Source organism: Mchenga conophoros, linkage group LG5 (genome assembly GCF_057382185.1).
Source record: "Mchenga conophoros isolate Kocher_MC1m ecotype Shallow Benthic linkage group LG5, M_conophoros_male_GT1.1, whole genome shotgun sequence".
Classification (NCBI taxonomy): Eukaryota; Metazoa; Chordata; class Actinopteri; order Cichliformes; family Cichlidae; genus Mchenga; species Mchenga conophoros.
The window spans coordinates 18,439,970-18,462,107 of NC_140530.1; the positions used below are offsets into that span (position 1 = coordinate 18,439,970).

General features: G+C 39.8%; 1 protein-coding gene across 7 annotated transcripts in view; it reads right to left on the reverse strand.

Moving 5' to 3' along the window:
* scn8ab (sodium channel, voltage gated, type VIII, alpha subunit b) overlaps positions 1–22,138 on the reverse strand; it is a 46,587-nt gene continuing 24,449 nt past the window's right edge. For 4 of the 7 annotated variants that reach the window (XM_085273852.1, XM_085273854.1, XM_085273850.1 and 1 more), the window contains 16 exons: positions 21,320–21,452; positions 20,777–21,015; positions 19,783–19,956; positions 19,213–19,569; positions 17,495–17,668; positions 17,071–17,367; positions 15,750–15,867; positions 15,450–15,604; positions 14,785–14,958; positions 9,695–9,817; positions 7,596–7,880; positions 7,464–7,517; positions 7,234–7,371; positions 6,907–7,011; positions 6,534–6,804; positions 1–5,542 (listed from right to left, as the gene is read on the reverse strand). In XM_085273852.1, the coding sequence (XP_085129978.1) occupies positions 4,377–5,542; positions 6,534–6,804; positions 6,907–7,011; positions 7,234–7,371; positions 7,464–7,517; positions 7,596–7,880; positions 9,695–9,817; positions 14,785–14,958; positions 15,450–15,604; positions 15,750–15,867; positions 17,071–17,367; positions 17,495–17,668; positions 19,213–19,569; positions 19,783–19,956; positions 20,777–21,015; positions 21,320–21,452 (3,963 nt within the window). In that variant the 3' untranslated portion in view covers positions 1–4,376. The remainder of the gene's footprint in view (positions 5,543–6,533; positions 6,805–6,906; positions 7,012–7,233; positions 7,372–7,463; positions 7,518–7,595; positions 7,881–9,694; positions 9,818–14,784; positions 14,959–15,449; positions 15,605–15,749; positions 15,868–17,070; positions 17,368–17,494; positions 17,669–19,212; positions 19,570–19,782; positions 19,957–20,776; positions 21,016–21,319; positions 21,453–22,138) is intronic. The other 3 variants (XM_085273855.1, XM_085273853.1, XM_085273856.1) reach the window with 1 other exon arrangement.

Here is a 22,138-nt window from a genome sequence, read left to right on the forward strand (position 1 = left end):
TAACTGGAAGGCTGCTTTATTGTTTGGAAATAGATTCGTGCTCAAATGAAGACATTCTTTCACTGATTCTCATTTAACTTCCAATGTGGTTGTGCGACACGTGTTATCTTTCTGACTGTATTAGTGGCAAGAGACAATGACAGTCAAAAGGGTTTTTTCAGTTAAAGTAGTTTCAAAGAAAAGAAATGTATCTCAGTCATGCTACAAAAGAATGGCCTCATATACCATTTGGTAAACCAACATTAGGAAATGAGCTGTAGTGTAAAACAAAAGGCAAGCTGTTCTTTTGCTAGCCCGAGAGCCAGTAAACAGAACACACAGAGAGCACTTCTACTACATGACTCTACAAGATGTTAGTCCAGACAGTCTAATCTAGGTGGTGAGTTTTTCAGTTCAGGTTATTTACGAACTCAATACATTGCGTCTATCGTGCTCCGTTTTGATTCACTTCGATGGGTGTTGAGATTCTCATTGCTGATTTATCGACAGACTAAATAGAAAGCTAAAAAGGCACGTGCCGTTAAGAGATATTGCACCATAAACAAACACACAGACAGTTAAGACAACTAACCCTTAAAATCATTATTATTATATCATATTGAAAGTGACAGCGAAATTAAAGGTGAGCTCCAAAACTACAGCAGTGTGTTAACGGGAAACATGGAGGGTTAGAGCTGCAACAAGCAAAAGAAATCGTCACACAGAGTGAGCTGTGGCTCGTAGTCGGGGCACACGGGTTAACCAGCAGTCGCCTGCAAAAAGGCTGTGAGTGTGTGTGTGTGTGTGAGTGTGCGTGTTTGTGTGCGCATGTGCGAGGGTGTTAGTGCGCGTGTGTGTGAATCCGTTTAACCTTGTGTCTACAATATAGGAAAGTAGGGGCAAGACATCGTCACATATACAAAAGGGTATGCTGGTAGTGCAATCCTCTAACCAAGGCAGGCTCCACATTTCTCAGCAAGCAGCCAGTACAACACCATGCATTGTACGCTGGTACCCAGTATGCACAAGTCCTGGGCAGGCCAGAGTTTTGGTTATTTCTCTGAACATACCACACAAAGAAAGAAGCATGATCAGTTACACTCTGGGGCTCTGGTTTCACCTCAATGCAAGGAGTGGACAGGAGAGTTGAGTTACAGACACTGTTCTAATGTATATATACTATATATATATATAATGGTAGAATATATATATAATATATATGTAATATAGCTCTGTATATGCACATATGAATTTATACAGTTTTTATTACAATCAGTTTTTTTTAAATATAGATTAGCTTACTTCCCTCTTTTTTGTGAAATGTGAATCAAAAAAGAACGAAAGAAAGAAAAAACCTATTCCATCTAACAAATGCGTCACAGCCTAACAAGTGTGACAAGGGGTGTCAGCTGGAAGCCATTCTATTTATGGTTATTAATATTTAGTGTTAGATTAATAGCTGTAGTTTTTCTTTTTTTAAGTAATCCTGTATTTACAAAAAAACTACACATGCTGTTAAAATAATATAATACATTATTTATAGCCTCTTAAAAAGTCCAGTCTTAGCTTTTGCAGTTTGTGCCCTATAGAACGAAGCCTGAATTTTATTTCTTTTTTTCCCCAAATGGATGTATGTGTATTGATTTTTTATTTTCCCTCTTTCTTCCTGTCAATCTCGTATTCGTGGAGGTCTCGGAGAAAATGGACGGCAGTAGCTTTTACGTTTGTCATTCAGCGTTTTTTATTTGGTTCAAGGTAACACCCACACTGATTTTGGAGATTTCATGCAGCAACTGGACCATGGAACTTGAAAACAGATGAGGAGGGGTTGGGAGCGGCTTATAAACGGGTAGTGACATCACTGGACGACAGGAAGTGCATAAGCTCTGGTGTGGTGCCTAGGCTCACAGCACCGTAAAGATGCATCCAGTGCTCTGCCTGATTATTTGGTATTTGTTATGCAGTAGAGCAATAGGGAGAAAAACATGGCAAATGAGATGCTCGGAGCACTTGTTGTTGGTGAATACTGAAATCTGGGCCGATCCACTGATCCCCTTCTGCTTCAGAAGGAATTAAGAGTGCTGCTCAAACCAACGTGTCCCAATTCACTTTCATGACATCTCCTCACAGTGTTTCCTATATCTGGCTGCTATCAGGGTGAACATTAGTTTGTTTACTGAAATTAACTGAGACCAGACTGCAGTCCATAATGACTATTCATATAAACGTCACCATTACAAGCGAGCGCAATGACGCCGTTTCATCGAGATGCTTCTAGCCCTATAGTTCTAAGCATCGTAAGCAGGAAGCACTAAAGTGGCCCCTGACCGGGCGGCTGTCAGCAACGCGACAACCAGCCGAGATCATCGTCCATCAACATGGCATAAAACAAAAGAGTAAAACATGATTTCATAAATACTCCCATCACATTCACTTGCATTTTGTTGCAGAGCTCATAATAGTACATTTATAATATCTCCTGAGAAAAAGGGATGAATTTTTCAAGCATTGCATACATTTCTAGGGTCTCTGTCTAATAACGACAGCGAGAAAACAGACTGGGCAGGGCATACTTAACCCAATCCCACTCCATGGACAAAGGGCAACAAGGGATAACAAGGCAGGTCTCTTTGGCTTCTCCACGCACAATGTTCTCATCACCCATTCATTATTTCCCATTTCTCAACAAAATAAGATACTACTAATATGTCTCATCACAAGATCGTTTCTCTAAAAGTAAAAGCACAAAATAAGACATGGAAATTATATCCTGAAAGAAAATAACAACAACAACAACAACAAAAGATACATACATTTACATTTTGTGTAAATAAATTAACCTAACAAGGATCAAAACTCTTGTCAGCCCTATCAGAAAAGGTCTAACCACCCACAGAGAAACATTAGAAATAGAAAGGAGTTTGCCAAACCTGTGAAATCCCCACAAACCACTGACAGCAGGATACCCACAATGCCCGATTACACAAAAATAAAGGCAGATGGTATGGAGCATTACATAGGTGCATACAAATTATAAATATAAGCTTCTTTTTTTTCATTTCAAAGTGCTGTGCCCTTGAAAATACTGTATTTCTGTCCAAATTAACAAACGTTTCAGTCCCATGACACACACACAAATATCTCTCTCTAAATCTTACACACTCAAAATCTCCAAAGCAGCAACTATTTACTTATTTATTTATTTTTTATTTCACCCACTGATGGACTGACGGTGCTATCATTTCCCGACATATATCATTCTTCCATCTATAGAGACAACAGGTTTAAACAGTAATTTGAAATGTGCTGAGTAATGAGATTAAAATTTGGATCCATTTTAAGCTGATCAACCCCCCCCTCCCCACATCGCTTATCTTCGTGGAACAAATTACTCTGAACTTTCAAATTTCGAACATGTCTTGATCGTACAGTCGAGCCACCGTCGTGGTCTGAGTATTAGTGTCTTGTGGACTATGATAATTCATGCAAAGATTTCTGATCAAAACATGCCATCATGCAAGTCATTTCTATGCATTGAACAAGCACACTTATTATTTGTTTGGAAATCTTTCTGAGTAAATGTTAAGCCCTTGGCCCGAGTTGACTCCATAATAAACAGACACTTACTCAATTTGGTGTGAAAGCCCATGTTAAAAAAAGGATTTCGATGTGGATTATAACAAAGATAAAATGAGTAGAAGAGTTGATTGACATGGGCAAACTTGTTGGATATTGTTCTTTTTTTTTCTTCTGTTTGCATTTTCGCTGCTCAAAAAACAAAACGAAAACAATTTCTAGCTCAATAAAACAAAAAAGTAGTTCACACTGTTATTTGTGTCTTTCACTCACCTTCTGTTTGCTCATAGAGTGAGTGTGCCATTTGTTCCTTTATACATTTCTGTATTAAAAGACACAGAAACACTCTGTGGCTGCTGCAAGAAGGCGTTTCTTCAGCAGCGAGCAGCATCCTTGTTGTCTTTCACAGTACTGTCTTCCATAAGAAAACCATTCCTTGCATCCAGACGCGTGATTTTTTTGTTGTTGTTTTTTCCATTTCACCTCTTGGTGTAGAGTTTGCTCAACTTATCTGTAAGACCAGTCATACGTGAGCGGTATGGGACGCAGTCTGTTTTGATTGACTTTTTGTTAAGTAGTCCAGATACAGAGTCGCACAGTATGCTGATTATGTTTGGTTTGACTAAAGTTCAAGTCTTCAAGCTGTAACAGACCAAGATGCTTCTCTCTGCATCAATATAAGAATGAAGTCTGTAAACAAAATTACTGAAGACTTTTTTTTTCTGACTTGCAAATGAAATAATCTGTACAACTGTGTTGGTGAGTTTCCGCTCGCATTAGTATCATCTTTTTGTTATTACTGTGAATATACATCCAGTGGCCTAACATTTGGATTCCCTGATGTCTTTTTGGTTTCTTCCTTTCTCTTTCCTTCCCCCTTTGCCCTCATTGTTGTCGTCCTGTTTCTCCTTCTCAGGTTTGGTTACACTGTCATAAGAAGGCAGGGAGGCAGTTGAGGGAGTGCCCTCTTTCTTTTCTTGTTCCTGATTGTTACCACCATTCTCGTCTTTGTTATTGGCTGGTTTGCGCTTACAAACAAAACCCCGACTGGCCAAATGGGAGCGGTAGGCCCTTTGAATGATTCTGGCAGACACATCCTCCTGCTTGCGTCTCAGAGTGGTGGTGATAGGCTCATAAGAGACCTTGGAAGGATTGGCAGCCACGAAACGCTCCTCCATTTGTTGCCTCAACATGTCCAACTCGCCGCTGTCACCCAGCACACGCTTGGTGAAGGCAAAGAGGATGTCCAGACAGTGTATGCGGTCTCCACTCACCATAGGCATGTCCATTGCAATCAGTTCAATGGTATTAGGCTTGGGCACGCGGAGTGGGTGTTCGAGTGCATCTGCAAAGTCAGAAAGCTTGGCATAGGTGATGAACTGGGAGGCATCTGGGTCAAACTTCTCCCAAATTTCATAAAAGGTCTCAAAGTCATCCTCACTGAGTGGGTCTGCACTCTCCTCTGTGGCCACGCTGAAATTCTCCAGGATGATGGCAATATACATGTTGACTACAATCAGGAAAGAAATGATGATGTACATAACAAAGAAGAAGATGCCCACCGATGGGTTGCCGCAGTCTCCCGTAACAGGGGTCCCAGAGTTCTCCAAGTAGGGGTCACAGTCCGGAGGGTAGTTCAGAATAGGCAGCAGAAGGCCATCCCATCCCGCAGACGTGGTGATCATAAACAGGATGATCATGCTGTTGCCAAAGGTTTCAAAATTGTACATGTCATCAATTCCAGCCCCGTATTTCACATAGCCAAAGTTAGACATTCCAAAGATGGAGAAAATGAACATAACCAGGAAAAGAAGGAGGCCAATATTGAACAAGGCAGGAAGTGACATCATAAGGGCAAACAGAAGAGTTCTGATTCCTTTGGCCCCCTTGATGAGACGCAGGATCCTGCCGATACGAGCCAGACGGATCACCCTGAACAGTGTTGGTGAGACAAAGTATTTCTCAATCAGGTCAGCCAGAAACATTCCTGAAATTCAAAGGAAGGAAAAACAAACACATGTTAGTTAAGGCTGAGACAAAAGCCGACTGAATGCTTTACCCCATTCCACACAGCAGGAAAAGAAACATTGATTCTTCATTACTTGTTGGTCTTAGTTAGTAATCCATCTGTTTTTATACAGCACGAGGATCACAACAAAAAGCCAGGAAAAACTGTATGGCAACGTTTGAACTGAAGACATTTGAAAGAAAGAAATTGAAGTTTTTTTTATATTTGATTTTATGTATACTGGGCAAAAGTCCAGCAATCCCTGATTTCTTTATATTTCTTTATATTTACTTGGAAAATGGGAAATATTTCTTTACACCAGCTGTGTTCTTTAACTGAGCCTGAACTGTCTTATGCAGCTTTCCTGAGGCTTATTTTCAGTCCAGTTCTTGAGTAATTTGGCATACCTCAGCCCTTTCTCAATGTTTCCCTTCCATAAGATTGGCTTTAAATCTTTTAACGGCACAGTTGCCCACCATGCTGAGATAAGCCAAGCTTTTAGCTATTTTGTTGGTGCAAAAATAAAATTTTATCCCTGTCAAACTATGTTATATTTTCATAGATTCGATTAAAGAAATGGAACCAAATTATGGATTTTTGTGACAGGCTACTAGCAAGAAAGTGCTATTGCTCAACACCACTTTAAAAATTCCAAGAAAGTCTGGCTGCTTGAAAGCAAAATATAAAGAAAGATTTTAAATTTCACCTTCTGACAGGTTGCGCACATTAGTGCTACATATATTTTAATTCATATATATTACAACTGGTAGAAACACAAAGTTTGGTTTAGGCAAGAGAGCTGCCTGAACAGAGTTTGCAGGAGACCACACACAGGTTAGCTTAAAGTCTGGCTCATGTTTGAGCTGTGTGCATCTGCAGTACGTGAATGAAATTGGCTTATTTGAGCCATTTCCAGTAAAGCTGCTTTGACTTTTCCCCTCATGCATAAACAGCCTTTTTAAATACTTGCCCACAATTGAAAGGATGACCACAACCACATCGAAAATGTTCCAGCCATTGGTGAAGTAATAGTGACGTAGTGCGAAGAGCTTCAGTAAAAACTCGCCAGTGAAGACAACAATGAAGACAAAGTTGACCCAGTAAAGCACGTTCTCTGTCTCCTCCGACTGATTGTCTGTCTCCACCATCATAGTGACCATGTTGAGGCAGATGAGTATCATGATGGAGATGTCAAACACCTGCTGCGTCACAAAGTCAAACACCATGCCCTGGATTTTGTTCTGAGGAGAAAGCGAGAAGACAGAAGAGGGATGTTGGAGTGATTTTCTTAATGATTTTTAGAAATGTAACTTGCGTGGAGGAGAAGGGAGGAGAATATTTACCTGGGGCCTGGGGATTGGTTTCTGTGGTTTCTTGGACCCTAGTTTCTTCATTGCATTGTAATACTTCTTCTGCTCTTCTGTCATGAAGATATCCTGACCTCCAAAGTAAAGGGACAAAAAACAATTTGGTTACAATCTGCAAGACCACATTTTCCAGTGCAGGATCTACTTTAAAAAAAAAGTCAAAGTCAGCGGTGTAGATTTTAATGACATTTTGGGACATACATCTGTCTTCTTGATTATAGTGTAATTGACTGTTTCATCTAACTCTGGTGAGAAAGTAAAAATGTGTATATTTGAGAGATAAATGAAGAAAAGCAATCTTATCTTTTTCTTTTGTTGATTGAAGTTATCAATGATGACACCAATGAAGAGGTTTAGGGTAAAGAATGAGCCAAAGATGATGAATATGACAAAGTAGATGTACATGTACAAGTTGTCCTCATAAATGGGCTGATCCTCCACCTACAAATTGCCATAAACAAAAAAACATATTAAAAAAACTGTAGGTCCTGCTGATGTGAAAGTCAGACTATTTGTAAACTGAAAAAGCTTACCTTTCTAGAATCTATTGCCGCATACATGATGTCCATCCAGCCTTTGAATGTTGCCTGCGATGGTGGCAGTCACAGTGTGAGAAAACAAAAAAATTGTACAAATGCGAAGTAGCAAAAAAAAAAGTTTCTCACCACTTGTAGGAGTGCCAGGTATCCCGCGCCCACATTGTCAAAATTGATCTTGACATTCTTCCATCTGACTTCAGTATAGTTGTCATTGATGAGTGCGAGGCACTCTGTTTTGTTGTTCACCTCATGCGGTAGAAAATACTCCTCAACTGTCTCATTGAAACAATAGTAATACTTTCCAGCAAACAGATTGACACCCATGATGCTGAAGATGAGCCAGAAGATGAGACACACCAGCAACACATTCATGATTGAGGGAATTGCACCCACCAAGGCATTCACTACAACCTAAAAAGAACAGGGGGGTGGGGAGCAGACAAGAGTGTATGTTAGCAATCAAACACCACCTGCTTGTAGATGTTATAACATTTTGCACAGAAACACACACTTACATAGAAATGCACATTCTTTCCCTCCCTTAGAGACTCAAGTTGCGTTATGTGATTGCTTCGTAAAAATTCATGCCAATCACAATAACCTACAAGCGAGTATAACAACAGGGCACAATACAATGCACAACAAGTCAAAACAGTGTAGAACTCTGATTATTTCAACTTTGAACAGAGAGCCATGCTTAAAATAGTTTGTGTTATAGGTTTTGGTAATAAAGGGGATATTACAGATTTTATAAATCATCACTTTTGACTGTCAGCATTTAAATGACGTAGTACTGTTTTATGACAGCTTGGTATATTAAACTAAAACTCATTACAACTAGTTCTAAATCATTATAAAGTTATCCTTTTGTAGCTTCTAATCCACATTATCAGATTTTTTTGTATTGTGCCCCAGCATATTGTTATTCCCATCAAAAGTATATTGCATTCATACACACTCGTATACTATTTGTGTTCCAGTATGTCAAGAGAACATTTGTGTTAGCTGTGGCTGCTCAATGCAACAAATTAATTCAATCAATTAAGTAATGATTGCATGAACTGTTAATATAAAAGATAACTTTACCGTCCTGAATGATATACAGCTGTTAGAATTAGGAGGAAAACACAGGAATGTGCATTTCCAAACACCAAGCCATGAAAACAGAAAGCCAAATAAACCAAAACTATAGGCAAACATCAAATGTCAAAATTATTTGCGTTATTTTGTGTTCTGTCTAATGTTGTAATATAGAGACAATGCAGCTATGCGATAACTTAATATAACTGCAAAACGGTGATCGTGAAAATCATGGTGATGAAATTCACTGAGGAGTGATGAGCAAGGATGTCAGGGGAGGGGTTATGCAACCAGAAGTTTGTTGATCTTCCAGTGTGACAATGCCAAAGCCAAACTGTGATAATATCAGATAACAGGACACTTGAGCCAGAGCAAAAGCCAGAAGATGCTGAGCCTAGGCACGATAAAAATTTTTGTTGTTTTTTTTTGCCCAGCAACAACCAGAGGCTGACGCAATCCATCACATGAAATAACCAGATTAAACCAGATTCTGTTTTGTTTGTTTATTAGTTAAAACTCTGGAGTTACATCACAACTATAGATGTAGAAACTGTGCACACACTTAAGGACAGACTTAACTGTGTGCACCTTGTAAATGAAGTATGCACAAAGATTGACTACTAATTTGGATATCTGTTCATTTGAGCTGGGGGCTCTGTAGCACTTAACAGACTGCATTTTGGGTCTGTGTCATAACCCTATTGCATGGCTCAGCTTGAATTTGTTTTGCCTGACAGTTCAAACCAACCTCTAGTTGTTCCTTCAGCTGGTACTAAACAGAGCTTTTATTGTAGCGTGCTGAATCACTCAAACAAAAAATTGGAGTGCAGTCTACTTTTTTAAATAAAGCATTGGACAGAGTTTAATTTTGTTAATATTTGGAGTCACTGCTAAATGCTTTAAAATAATGCTAAATTTATTATATATGAAATGAAACATGATTAATCAAATCAGATGTATGATGACCATCTGAGATGATCTGCGTCCATGCAAAAAGCTTCTCACTAATCCAAGGAGTCATCTTTAAAAAAAGAAAAGTCCCCTCAGAGATATTTAAAATCTATTCTGCCATCTCTAGCATGCGCTGATACTTCTTATTTATTCGGCATGCAAAAGGACCAGCTGCCTGGTATCTTGGGTCTTACCCTCATCCCTTCAAAACGTGACAGGGCCCTGAGGGGTCTCAAGGCCCTCAGTGTCCTGAGTGATTTAATCGGGCCTAGATCGGAGTAGCCCAACGCATTAGCTATAAGGGTGACTATAGACACCTACACAGATAGGGACAGAAGAGGGAAAGACAGAGGCAAAGGAAGAGAGGACCCACAAAGTTAGAGGGGAAATAGAGAGAAAGGTGGACTCTAAAGTGTAAGGATGGCTGAATGGTTATATACAGATATATATAAGTACATATATAGGTTATATATGTGTAAGTATATGTATCTATATAGCATAACGGTTAAACAGGAGTTATTACAATAAACAACGGTCAATAAAGCGTAGCCGGACTTCTTTTTTTCCTTTTCTTTTTAAAAAAAATGTGTTTGCTTATGTTTGAGTTTGGTTTAGTTTGGCAAGCCAGTCTAGCGTGATAACCAGCTTAACAGCACAGTGAGCACACCTGGAAAGAAACTTGTGGTTGACACAGTGAGAGGAAGAGAAGAGAGTCAAACAAAGGGAAAAATTAGAGGAGAAATGAGTTCACAAACACTAAATCAATGTGACACAATAATATACACACAGTACACGATACAAAACAGTACAGTTTCCACATCAGAGGGCATTGTACTTAAAGAAGGGAGAGAAAACGCAGAAGCTGACGACAACTTTCAGGGTTAGAAGAGAGGAAAAGCCTGTGAAAGTAGGAGTCCCACCACAGCACATCAACCTTACCCTGGACCCCCAAACACCGACCCCTCAGTCCCTCTCGATAGCTGCACAACGTCTCTCTTAACTTAAAGAGAGACACAGTTATAGGAACCTGCTGTGAGAGAGAGGACAGGTCAGTGTTAGGACAGAGGGCTGCATTAAAAAAATCTGGATTAAGTTATCAGACTATATTGCGATGTCTTCATATTTCAGGGTTACGCAAAAAAAAAAAAAATCCACCATGTAACTTGAATAATTGAACACTTTTGTCGTCCATCATGACCCATAGGACAGACCCCTTACTATAATTGTTGGGAAGAGAGGATCCAACTCACACATTTAGAAAATCTGTACTTAGCCTACATGAAAATTGTAAAAAAGTAAGGACAGTTTTGCTACCGACTGCTTGAGGTTTTCATTTAAAATCGTCACATATCCTTCTTTCTTCTTCATTCCTTCCACCTTGATGAGATTTCCAGTTCCAGATGGACTGAAGCATCCCCATAGCTTAATGCTCCCACCACCATGTTTCGCTGTAGGGATGGTGTCATTTTGGCTTGTATGCCTTCCCCTTCTTTCTCCAACTATAAGCAGCATATCTGTGGCTAAAAATCTCTACTTTCTTCTGATCTTCACCTTAGCTTGTTTCAGTCTGGTTTGCAGGTGTAGGGTTACCCTACCCCTCTGCAGTTGTCCTGGGCTCTGCAGACACATCTCTCACTAGTTTTCTTTCCACGCTCTTTGAAATCTTTCGCTTTCTGCCTCTGCCAGGCTTGTTCTGTACTGTGTTGCTCTATTTGAATTTCTCGATCACACTTCTTGCTCCAGTTCTTGACACTCAGGAACTCTGTGATAAACTTCCTGCTTTGTGAGCAGAAGCAATTCTTTTTCTCAAGTCTAAACTGATTTCTTTTGCTTTTGGCACAACACTTTCTAAAGTTATAGCTCAAACCTTTGCTGAAGTTTTTACACTGTGTGTAAATTGGAAGATAACCCTTGATTTTGCAAGCTTCATTACAAAGTTAATGCGCATAAAAATCACTTGCTCATTAATGGGAAATGTTTGACAAAAATTGTCCTTATTTATATCTTTCATAGAGAAGACCTTACTTAACCAGACAATGCAAAACTGCTTAAAAGTCCAGATCTGAAAACAACTGATACTATTTGAAGCACTATAAATGCCAATATTTAACAAAGGAGGCTCTAACTGTGACGTTTCTAAGCACCTACAGAGACAAATAAAAGAAAGATGCTACACATTTGTAATATAGATATCTAAACCCTTTTTAAATGATTTGCTGACATATCATTTAAAGCGACAATATCATTTCTCAGTTTTAACATTTGGTTGTTTTATATTGATTGTTGTTATATACAGCCAAGTAACTGCATATTGTTTTGATTTACATTTAAAGGGCTTTCTATGGAAGTGAATTTATATCTCAGTCCTGTAGTGATATTAACATCTTCTGCATAACATTGTATTATAAGTCTCACAAATGTTGTGTATGCACTCACTGACCACTTCATTTGGTTCACCTGTTCAACTGCTCATTAACTAATCAGCCAACCACACGACAGCAGCTCAGCACATGTAAACATGGCCAAGATGACCTGCTCGATTTCAAACTGATTTAAATTACTTTGAACGCAGTGTGATTGTTGATGCCAGAACAGTTGGTCTGTGTGTTTCAAAAACTGCTGAGCTACTGGAATTTTCCCACATGACCATCTCCAGGGTTGACAGAGGATGGTCTGAAAAAGAAAAAAAATATCCACTGAGCGGCAGTTCTCTGGCTAAAAATGCCTTGTTGATGCCAGAGGTCAGGGGAGAATGGCCAGTCTGCTTTAAGCTGACAGGAAAGCATATTGACTCAAATAAACACTCTTTACAACAAAGGACACGCAGAAGAGCATCTCTGAATGCACAACACATCTACCTCTGAAGCAGATGTGCTTCAGCAGCACTGGGTGTGGTCTTCTGCACTCCTTTTAACTAAGAACAAGAATCTGAGGCTACAATTTGCACAGGCTCACCAAAACTGGACAACAGAAGAAAAATGCTGTGTTCTGATGAGTCTTGATTTCTGCTGCAACATTTGGATGGTAGGGTCAGATTTTGGCATAAACAACATGGGTTCATCCTGTCTCATCAATGGTTCACGGTGTTGCTGGTATAATGTGTGGGAGACATTTTCCTCTGGGGTCTTGTTGACCATGTTTATTTCTTTATGACCACAGTGACCATCTGCTGATGGCTCCTTCCAGTAGGAGAACATACCACTGGTTTCTGGTATCTTAACGATGAGGTCACTGAAATCAAATGACCTTCACAGTTAGCAGATTCAGTCCAGAGCACCTTCACACCTTTCTAGAAGGTGATGTGGAGATTCCAGTAAACCTGCAGCAACTGTGTGATGCAGTCATGTCGACTCGGCATGAACCAAAATCTCAGAGGAATGTTTCTGGCACCTTGTTGCATCTGTGCCACAAAGAATTAAAGGAGATCTGAAGATAAAAGGGGATTGAACATAATGCTAATTAAGAATAACTATTGAAGTGGCCGTGTGAAGACTCACACACTTATTCTTTGTCCTTCTTTTGTCCTTCTTGTGGGCAGCAGTGTCATTTGGTCAGTTTCTCCAAACTTTAACATCTTCTACTGCTATATTCAAATGATTCTTTGACCACCTGATCTTTTCAACATGATCACTGAAAGTTAATGGCCAGATTCCATTTGTAATCTTGATAACTGAGGATGTTTGTTAAAAACAAAGGCAGATGTTTGTGAAGCAACCTGACTACTCCTATGTTCTTTGTTCTCAACAAACTATTGTGACGTTACATATTGTAAAAGACAATCAGACAGTAACTGAAAATACATGATATACACAAATAATCATAAAAAAATGCACACATATGGTATGTGTGCAGGGTAAACATACTTACAATTTCTGACCCCCATCAGGAATACAACATACAATACTACATTCCTATTAAACATAACTAAATGCTTGTTTATATGTATATGTCGAGGTTAACATAGACAGACTGGCACTTCACAATTAAGGGTGAAGATAAATTGGTGGTCAAAGGACAAATAAAATAAATGAATGACTTAGCACAACATAGGACATAATAAAAAAAACACACATATATACATATATATATATATAGAAATCAATATTACGACAAGACAAAAAATATAAATTTATTGCTAAATATATAAAATTGAATTAAATTACACATTTTGAGGAAAAAATCATTTGGATTTGGAAAGGTCAATGTCAGGGACTGAAATGATCAACTAATTAAATAAACTGTCCATAAAATATCATTGAATGTATGCCATCACATTCAGTGATCAATCACTTTAATTCTCAAATTTCCAAATTATTCTTTTCCTCAAAACCGTAAAATAACGAAGTAAAGTGCTATAAAAAGTGTCACTTCCTGAGAAGCACCAGATATTTCACTAGCTATGACATCCATCCATTCGCTTATCCTTTTCAGGGTCGCGGGGGGCGAAAGGTGGGGTACACCCTGGACAGGTCACCAGTCTGTCGCAGGGCTAACACATAGGGACAGACAACCATTCACACTCACATTCACACCTAGTGGCAATTTGGATTATCCAATTAACCTATCCCCACAAGCTGCATGTCTTTGGATGGTGGGAGGAAGCCGGAGTACCCGGAGAGAACCCACGCAAACACGGGGAGAACATGCAAACTCCACACAGAACGACCCCGGCCTGATGGTGGAATTGAACTCAGGACCTTCTTGCTGTGAGGCAACAGTGCTAACCACCGTGCCACCGTGCTGCCCACTAGCTATGACATCATTTTTTAAAATATAGATGCAGGAAAGAATTCACGTGAGAAACAGATCACACACAAATGAGAGAAAAGGATAAACCACATATGAATTACAGTAGCTGTCAAGAGAGGGAAACACTGAATGCCTCAGCAGGCCAGATTGAACATTCAGGACAGAGAGGCCATTGTGCTACTGAAACTAAGCAAAATCTCCAGGCTTCATGACAGAAGCATGGAGCAATGTGCAGATGCGTTTCTGTGGTCCCTGGTGTTTGTAGACACTGCTGACTAGATAAAGAGGTCTGTGACTCAGCAGTGCAGGAACTGTTATCTCTCTAGTTTTTGGCTGAAGCAATAAAACCATGTTTTTTGAGACATTCGCCCATTTGGTAGAAACAAAAAACAAACATACGTGTTTCCCCAATAGAGCATCTTTTCTGTGTGACAAATGACTCACTGACTTTAAACTCTCAAATCTGTAGATGTTGCAATCTTAAACTATCATCATGTGGCCAGTATGTAACCAAGCCACATACAAATGTACTTACATCAACAATGAAGAAGTCCAACCAGCACCAGGCATTTGTAAAGTACTTGACAAAGCCATAAGCCACCCATTTCAGCAACATCTCCAGGATGAAGATGTAGGTGAAAACACGATCCGCATACTCCAGGATGATACGGACTGTCTTCCTCTGTTCTATGTACACGTCCTCAAAGGCCTGAAGAGCAGAACAGAAACATCACACAGACAATATGCATGGCATGAAACAACCAGTGTTATTATCAGTATGAAGGTCTTTTCACTCTTCTAAATCACCTGGGTTAGAATTTGCTGGATGACATGCTGTGTTCATTTGTTGTTGACAATAAGTTGTTTACACCATGCAGAAAAATAACTGATAAACATAACCCTATCAGACTAGGGTCATGGTTCCCTTCATTCCCTGTTTCCATTATTCCACATATAAGTGTTTGTCTTTACCTCCCACCTGGATAAAGCTGCAAGCCTAAGCTAGAAACTCCTGGTTGAAAGCTTGGTGCATTACAGCACTTTGCTGTCCATTATCGGCAATAATATCAAGAGCAGTTGCAGAAGAAAAGCAGAAGATGATGCTTGCTCACATCCTCAGAACTAAGTGTGTGTGTGTGTGTGTGTGTGTGTGTGTGTGTGTGTGTGTGTGTGTGTGTGTGTGTGTGTGTGTGTTCTTACCAGGGCCCCACTGCTGAGCAGGATCATGAAGATGATCAGGGTTTCAAACCAGTTGTGTTCCACTATCAGGTAGCAGGTCTTCCTCAGGAACCACCAGTATTTCCCCCACCCGTGAGTAATGGGAACATCACAGCACTTATATTTGGCCACACACTCTGCATGCCAAATGAAAACACGACTGTTGATATACATCATGGATTGAACTGTGAATAAGCTGTCATTAACACAGTACACCGATAACATATTGTGTGGGCTTGTTGTTATTACTAACCAAAAAGTTAAAAATTAATCACCACTTACCATCTGTCCAGCAGGCTTCTGGGTCAAGATACTCCTCCACAACCTCCACCACTGCCACCTCCTCCACATCAGGCTTGATGTCTATTGTGCTGCCCTCAGACGAGCTGGTGTCATCCAGCTAGGACAAAGAGATCAGTTCAACCTCTTAGTTTCTCTCTGAATGTTATAGGTTCAGCAGTGAGATGCTGAAAGCGTACAATATGTATAAGGCACAGTGCCAGTGAAGCCATTACATTAATGCATCCTTTGGGTTTATATGCATGACATGATTTATAAATGGAGGTATACACGTTACAGCCATGTAGCGCAGTTATTAAAAGTCATGTTAGTCACTAGAGATAATCAGTAATTCTTTGAATTGTTAATAATAGTCATTATACGGTGGCCCTGAGAGGTCAAATGCATTGAAAACACCAGCAAACAGCAAACACTCAAAACAGAACCTAAGTAGAAAAAAAACAAAACCTCACAAAACACAATGGAGGGATTGCACTGGCACACATTTGAAAGAATCGGGGGATTTATCTGTGTTGTGAGGGAAAAGAGGATGTAAGGTAATGTGTGTTTTAATCGCACGATTCATTTAATACTTTAGATACACGTTTGATATTAGTCGTTTACTGTTAACTCGACAAAAACACTCACAAACACTCAGGACAGTTCAGTTCACTGAAGAGTGAATGCACATCAACATTCACCCCTTCTTCCCCTGTTTCCACCATTTTTTTAAAATTCTTTTTACAAAATAGCCATCATGCTTTTCTGACTGGCTTTCGCGCTGCAGCGTGCCCTCTGGCCAGCTGCAGCGCTGGGTAGATTTTTGTGGTTGAGGAAGCTCAGTAGAATATAAACCTGATGCAGGTACAGTAGTGATTCAGCTGCATTATCTCCTTTCTTCCTACAACAAACTAGGTCAAGGTGACCCACCCATCAGACTTCTCCACACACTTTGGGTCTGGCTATCCTTCTCCTCCATTTATACTGTACAGTAGACTGTGACTCTGCTTCTCTGTCATCTCACCAGGGCAGTCTGTTGTCTGCCTGCTGTTCTTGGCTGTCTGCAGGGTCAGCACTCAGGCTCAGTGTTACAGCGCTCCTGTCTAAATGGATGTTCTTAAATGTCAGTTAAACTAAGTCTCTCCAGTGTGGCAACTCAGATGAGTTCCACTTACTGCATATTGCACGATATACTCAACTTTATTCTGTTTACTGCACTATTGCATTGCTTCCTACCATGTTATATTTAGCAACCTCATCACCTCTGACATCAAAACAATAATTTACTAAAACTACCTGCAAAGCAAGGGCAGATGATACTCACATCTTTGCTGTTTTCCACATCGGATTCACTGCTGAAATCTTCAGTATTAAGGTTTTCAAAGTCAGACTCGCCAACAGCGATTGGAACGCAGACAGTGAGGTTTGGGTTGTGGATGAAGGACATGTAGTCGTCATCAATCATGTACTTTCCCACGCTGCTCCCAATTCCGCTGGTGGTCCCATTGCCATTTTTAGCATAGTCCAGTCCTCGATTGATATCCACTGTGTGATTTGCAATGCAGTTGAGCTTCTTCTCATACATTTCATCCAAAGGCTTCTGTTCGTCTTCGACAGGCTGCTTGTCATAGTGATAAAACAACCAATGAAAAATCGCTATTACAAAACAAACTGCCATCAAATAGGAGTCTGACACAAAACAATGTTATTTAAACAAGGAGGTGTATAAATGTTAAATTATATGGTACCTTCTTTAGCATTGTGGCTACAAAAACCCGCATGTTTGCCTTGAACCAGGCAATCCCCAGCTTAATGCGAGCAACCGCGAGCTGGAGGTTGTTGGGCTCACCATCATCATCGGTGGCAGCAAGGTTGTCTGCACTGAATGAGCTCAGCAGCAGGGCCAGAAACAGGTTCAGCACCTCAAAGGGAAAATAGACAGAAGCTCTCATTTTAGCACTCACAATATACAGCGCTGGAAAAAAACATTTGCCACCTTTGGATTTCTCTTTTTTTTTTGCATATTTTTCACACGTGTTTCTGATCATCATAGAAATTTCAATTTAAAAAAACCCCAGAGTAAACACAAAATGCATTTTTTAAATAAAAACTGATTTTATTTAAGGAAAAAGTTGATGTGAAAAAGCTATTGCCACCTAAGGCTAACAACTGATTGTACCGTAGTTGGTGGTAAGAACTGCAATGGAGCATTTGTGACTGACAATGAGGCTTTCACATTTCACATCTTTTCTTTAAATTTAGCCAGACTGGAGGGTTTCTGAAAATCCTGTTAAACCAGCCTGTTTAAGATCGTGCTAAGGCATCACAATGAGATTTAACTCCTGACTTTGACTAGGCACTCCAAAATGAGGTGGACTTTCTGGTGTGCTTTGGATAATTGTCTTGCTTCTTAAGTGTACTTGTACTTGATGGCACAAGCTGATAGGCAGACATTCTCCGTCAGGATTTTCTCGAAGAAAACAGAATTCATGGTTCCATCACTTACGGAAAATCACCATGAAGCAGCAAAACAGTCCCAAACCATCACACTACCGCCACCATGTTTGACTGTTGGTATGATGTTCTTTTTATGAAATATTGTGTCAGTTTTACATCAGATGGAACAGCACTTGAACCTTCCGAAAAGTTCAGGTTTTGTCTCATCGGCCGCAGAATATTTTTCCAAAAGTCTTTGGGATCATCAAGATGTTTTTAGGCAAATTTGAGACGAGAATTTGAGGTTCATTTTGGTCAGCAGTGGTTTTCTCCTTGGAACTGTGTCAATGCAATTTTTGCCCAGTGTGTTTCTTATTGTTGATCATGAACTCTGACCTTAACTGAGACAACTGAGGTCTGCAGTTCTTTAGATATTGTTCTGGGTTCTTCTGTGACGTCCTGGATGACTCCTGGGAAAGTTCACCACTGTTCCAAGTTGTCTCTGTTTATGGATAATGTCTCTCGCTGTGGTCAACTGGAGTTCCCAAAGCCTTAGAAATGGCTTTGTAACACTTTCCTGACTGATAGATGTCAGTGACTTTGTTTCTCAGCTATTTCTTTAGACTGCGGCATGATGTGTTGCTTTCTGAGATCTTTTAGCCTACTTCACTTTGTCAGACAACTTCTATTTAAGTGATTTCTTGATTTAACTGGTCTGGGTTGGCTGTAACTCAGCTTTCCAAAAACTGTGTTTTGACAAGGAGAGTAATTACTTTTTTAGACAAGGGGCAGGTAGGTTTGGATATTATTTTCTTTAATAAATGAAATCATGATAAAAACACCATTTTGTATATACTATCTTTGTCTAATATTGTTAGATAATCTGAAAATTGTAAGTGTGACAAATATGCAAAAAACAAAGAAATCATGAAAACTGCAAATACTTTTTCACAGCAATGTATCTATTAAACTTCAATGGATTACTATAATTCAGGAGCCTGTACACTATGTAATGTCTGTCTTTGCTTACCACTAGGTTACCAATCACCATGACCATCATGAAGACCGTTAGACACATTGTCTGTCCTGCCACCTCCATACAGTCCCACATGGTCTCAATCCATTCCCCACACAACACTCTGAACACAATTAGGAAGGAGTGGAAGAAGTCGTGCATGTGCCAGCGTGGCAGCTTGCAGCTTTCTGCAATCTTACACACACAGTCCTTGTAGCTTTTGCCAAATAGCTGCATTCCCACCACGGCAAAGATGAAGACAATGATGGCCAACACCAGGGTTAGATTACCCAGAGCTCCCACTGAGTTGCCAATGATCTTGATCAGCATGTTGAGTGTTGGCCATGATTTGGCCAATTTAAACACTCTCAACTACAAGAGAAGCACAAAACAAACGAACAGGGTTAATTATAGTTTTTCATATCTACAAAACACAACCTGATGTAATATCTACAGAAGCCAGGCTTAACGTCAGCCTTGATCTGATGATCAGTAAGAAAGAGAGCTGCACAAATTTTACCTGATACTAGCTTGTATATTAAGGCCACAAAAGGTCAAATCAAATGTCTCTTATTTTCCACGTACCAATCGGAAAGACCTGAGCACTGACAGGCCTTCCACATCAGCCAGTCCCAGCTCGACTAAACTCAGAGTCACAATGAAGCCATCGAAGCAGTTCCAGCCTTCCTGGAAGTAATAGTAGGGATCCATGGCAATTAGCTTGGCAAACATCTCCCCAGCAAAGATTCCAGTGAAAACCTAAAGACCCACACAGAGAAAAACATGAAGAATATGTTAATATGTTTCCTCGGGAAACAGGATAAAGAGGCATGCTTAGATTGCATTTGAAGCATTTCTTGTTAAAAAATTAACAAGGATATGTTTCAGCAGAATTCGTAATTAACTATATTACTCGTTGCTTTGTATTGTCCTTCTGCTATGTCCTGTTAGTGCTGCAGAGAACACCCAGTGATTCACACTGCACCATCCATCATACTGCGCAGATTCCTCTGAGTTCAGTTCCTGGACTGCATGCCAATGCCTATGACCTCATTTCCTGTCTTAATATCTGACACTGTGCCAGTATTTCTGCCCTCAGACAGCTGTGCGACAGTGATATCTGGTAGCACAGACAGAGTACAGACAAACCAGAATGCCTGCGACAGATCTTGTTATATACTTGGTCAAATCAGTGTTGAACAGGCTTATGTCTGTATGGAAGCAGCTGAGAGCAAGTTAAGGGTTCAGCAGACTTGAAGGAAGCAAGATGCAACGGATGAAGAGTGAGTGGACGTAATAAAAGTTTGGCAGGCAAGCCTAGTTGGCTACATTAAAATGGTACTAAATCTTTAATGAGACCCCATCAGATTCCTGTATACGGTATGTGTATATATTCTTAAGTGCACATATCAAATGAAGCTTTGATGAGTTGGCTTGAGGTAATTGAGGCACACAATACACCTACGACATTTCTGTACCTTCTGAGAGACATACTGAGCATGCAGTCATAAAACAACAACAAAAAGGAATGGAAACAGTAAGAAAAAAGACTAAATAAAGACTGACTGCAGCTTCTTACCAGGTTTCCAACAGACAGGACTTCTTCAAAATGTGGAGTCATTGGGTAGTGCTCCATGGCCATGAAAAGGGTGTTGAGAACAATACAGATGGTGATGGCCAGGTCAACAAAGGGGTCCATGACAATCAAGTAGACTATGTGCTTGAGTTTTAGCCACATGGGACAGCATTCCCAGATGAGAAAGACGTTAGCAAACTTGTACCAGCAGGGAGGACACTTTCTTTGAGACTCCTCCAATTCTGCACAAAGAGATGGAAGAAAAGGGGGGACGTGAAATGTTTAACATTTAGTTATTTAAGTGACATTATGTGCTGTAACATCTAGACTCCTGAACACCTCACTTATGTGATAATTACATGCAACTTATGGGCATATACTAACAAGTTGCAACAACAGCTGTCACTTAGTTGATACCGAGGAAAACTGATGTTGTTTTTACTTGTGCATTTTCATGTCCTCAACGTATTTTAGCACTAAGAGCTAATCTGACAATTAACGGCACAGGATTAGAAAGAACAAGAGAAACATATAAACTCTCTGTACCCTCTATCAGAGTGTTGGTGACTACACTCATTTGACTGTTGGCACGGTCCTTCCCTTTGAAGGAGGAGTTGAGCTGATCCACAGACACCATGAGAGAGCCAGAGTGCTTCTTCTTAATCTCAACGTCTGTAGTCTGTACTCAGAGAAAGACATGATGTCACGGTCATTACATGAATCTAAACAGACATTCAACCTTGTGCTCCACAGCTATCTAAATTCAATTCAATTCAATTTTATTTATATAGCGCCAAATTACAACAGCAGTTGCCACAAGATGCAACTTGATCCATCTAAATCATGAAAGAGATCTGAGGTCTGCTCACAAGGCAAAAGAACTGTCGCTTTAGTATCAAATAATGTACTGATATTCTACATTTTCCAGAAAATATAATCAAATACATTTCAAGTTCTTACTGTAAATTCTCAAATAGGTGCCTTAAATTAGCACAACCAGGTAAAGAACCAGGGTTTATTTAAAACTTTTTTTTGAAAGAGGGCTCAATTTCAATTCCTCTTTTTTCCATTATGATTTAATCTGATTTGAGGTATTTTTACTTTTGAGAATTTAAGGTAGCACATTCTAATTTTGCCATCATTTAATGTGCATGACAAAAATACAATCCCTAAGAAACAGTAAAATGCATGCAGTGGCATGCATGTCAACAAGAGAGTGGAAGACATCAAGACATCATTTAGTGACACATCATGCTAAACTTTAGAGAAGGTAAAAAGCAGGTAGATTGGTTGACAATAAAAGAGGGTTCAACCATGCTAGCTAGAATGACAAGAGACATTTATTATAGGAAAAAAAAGTTTTCA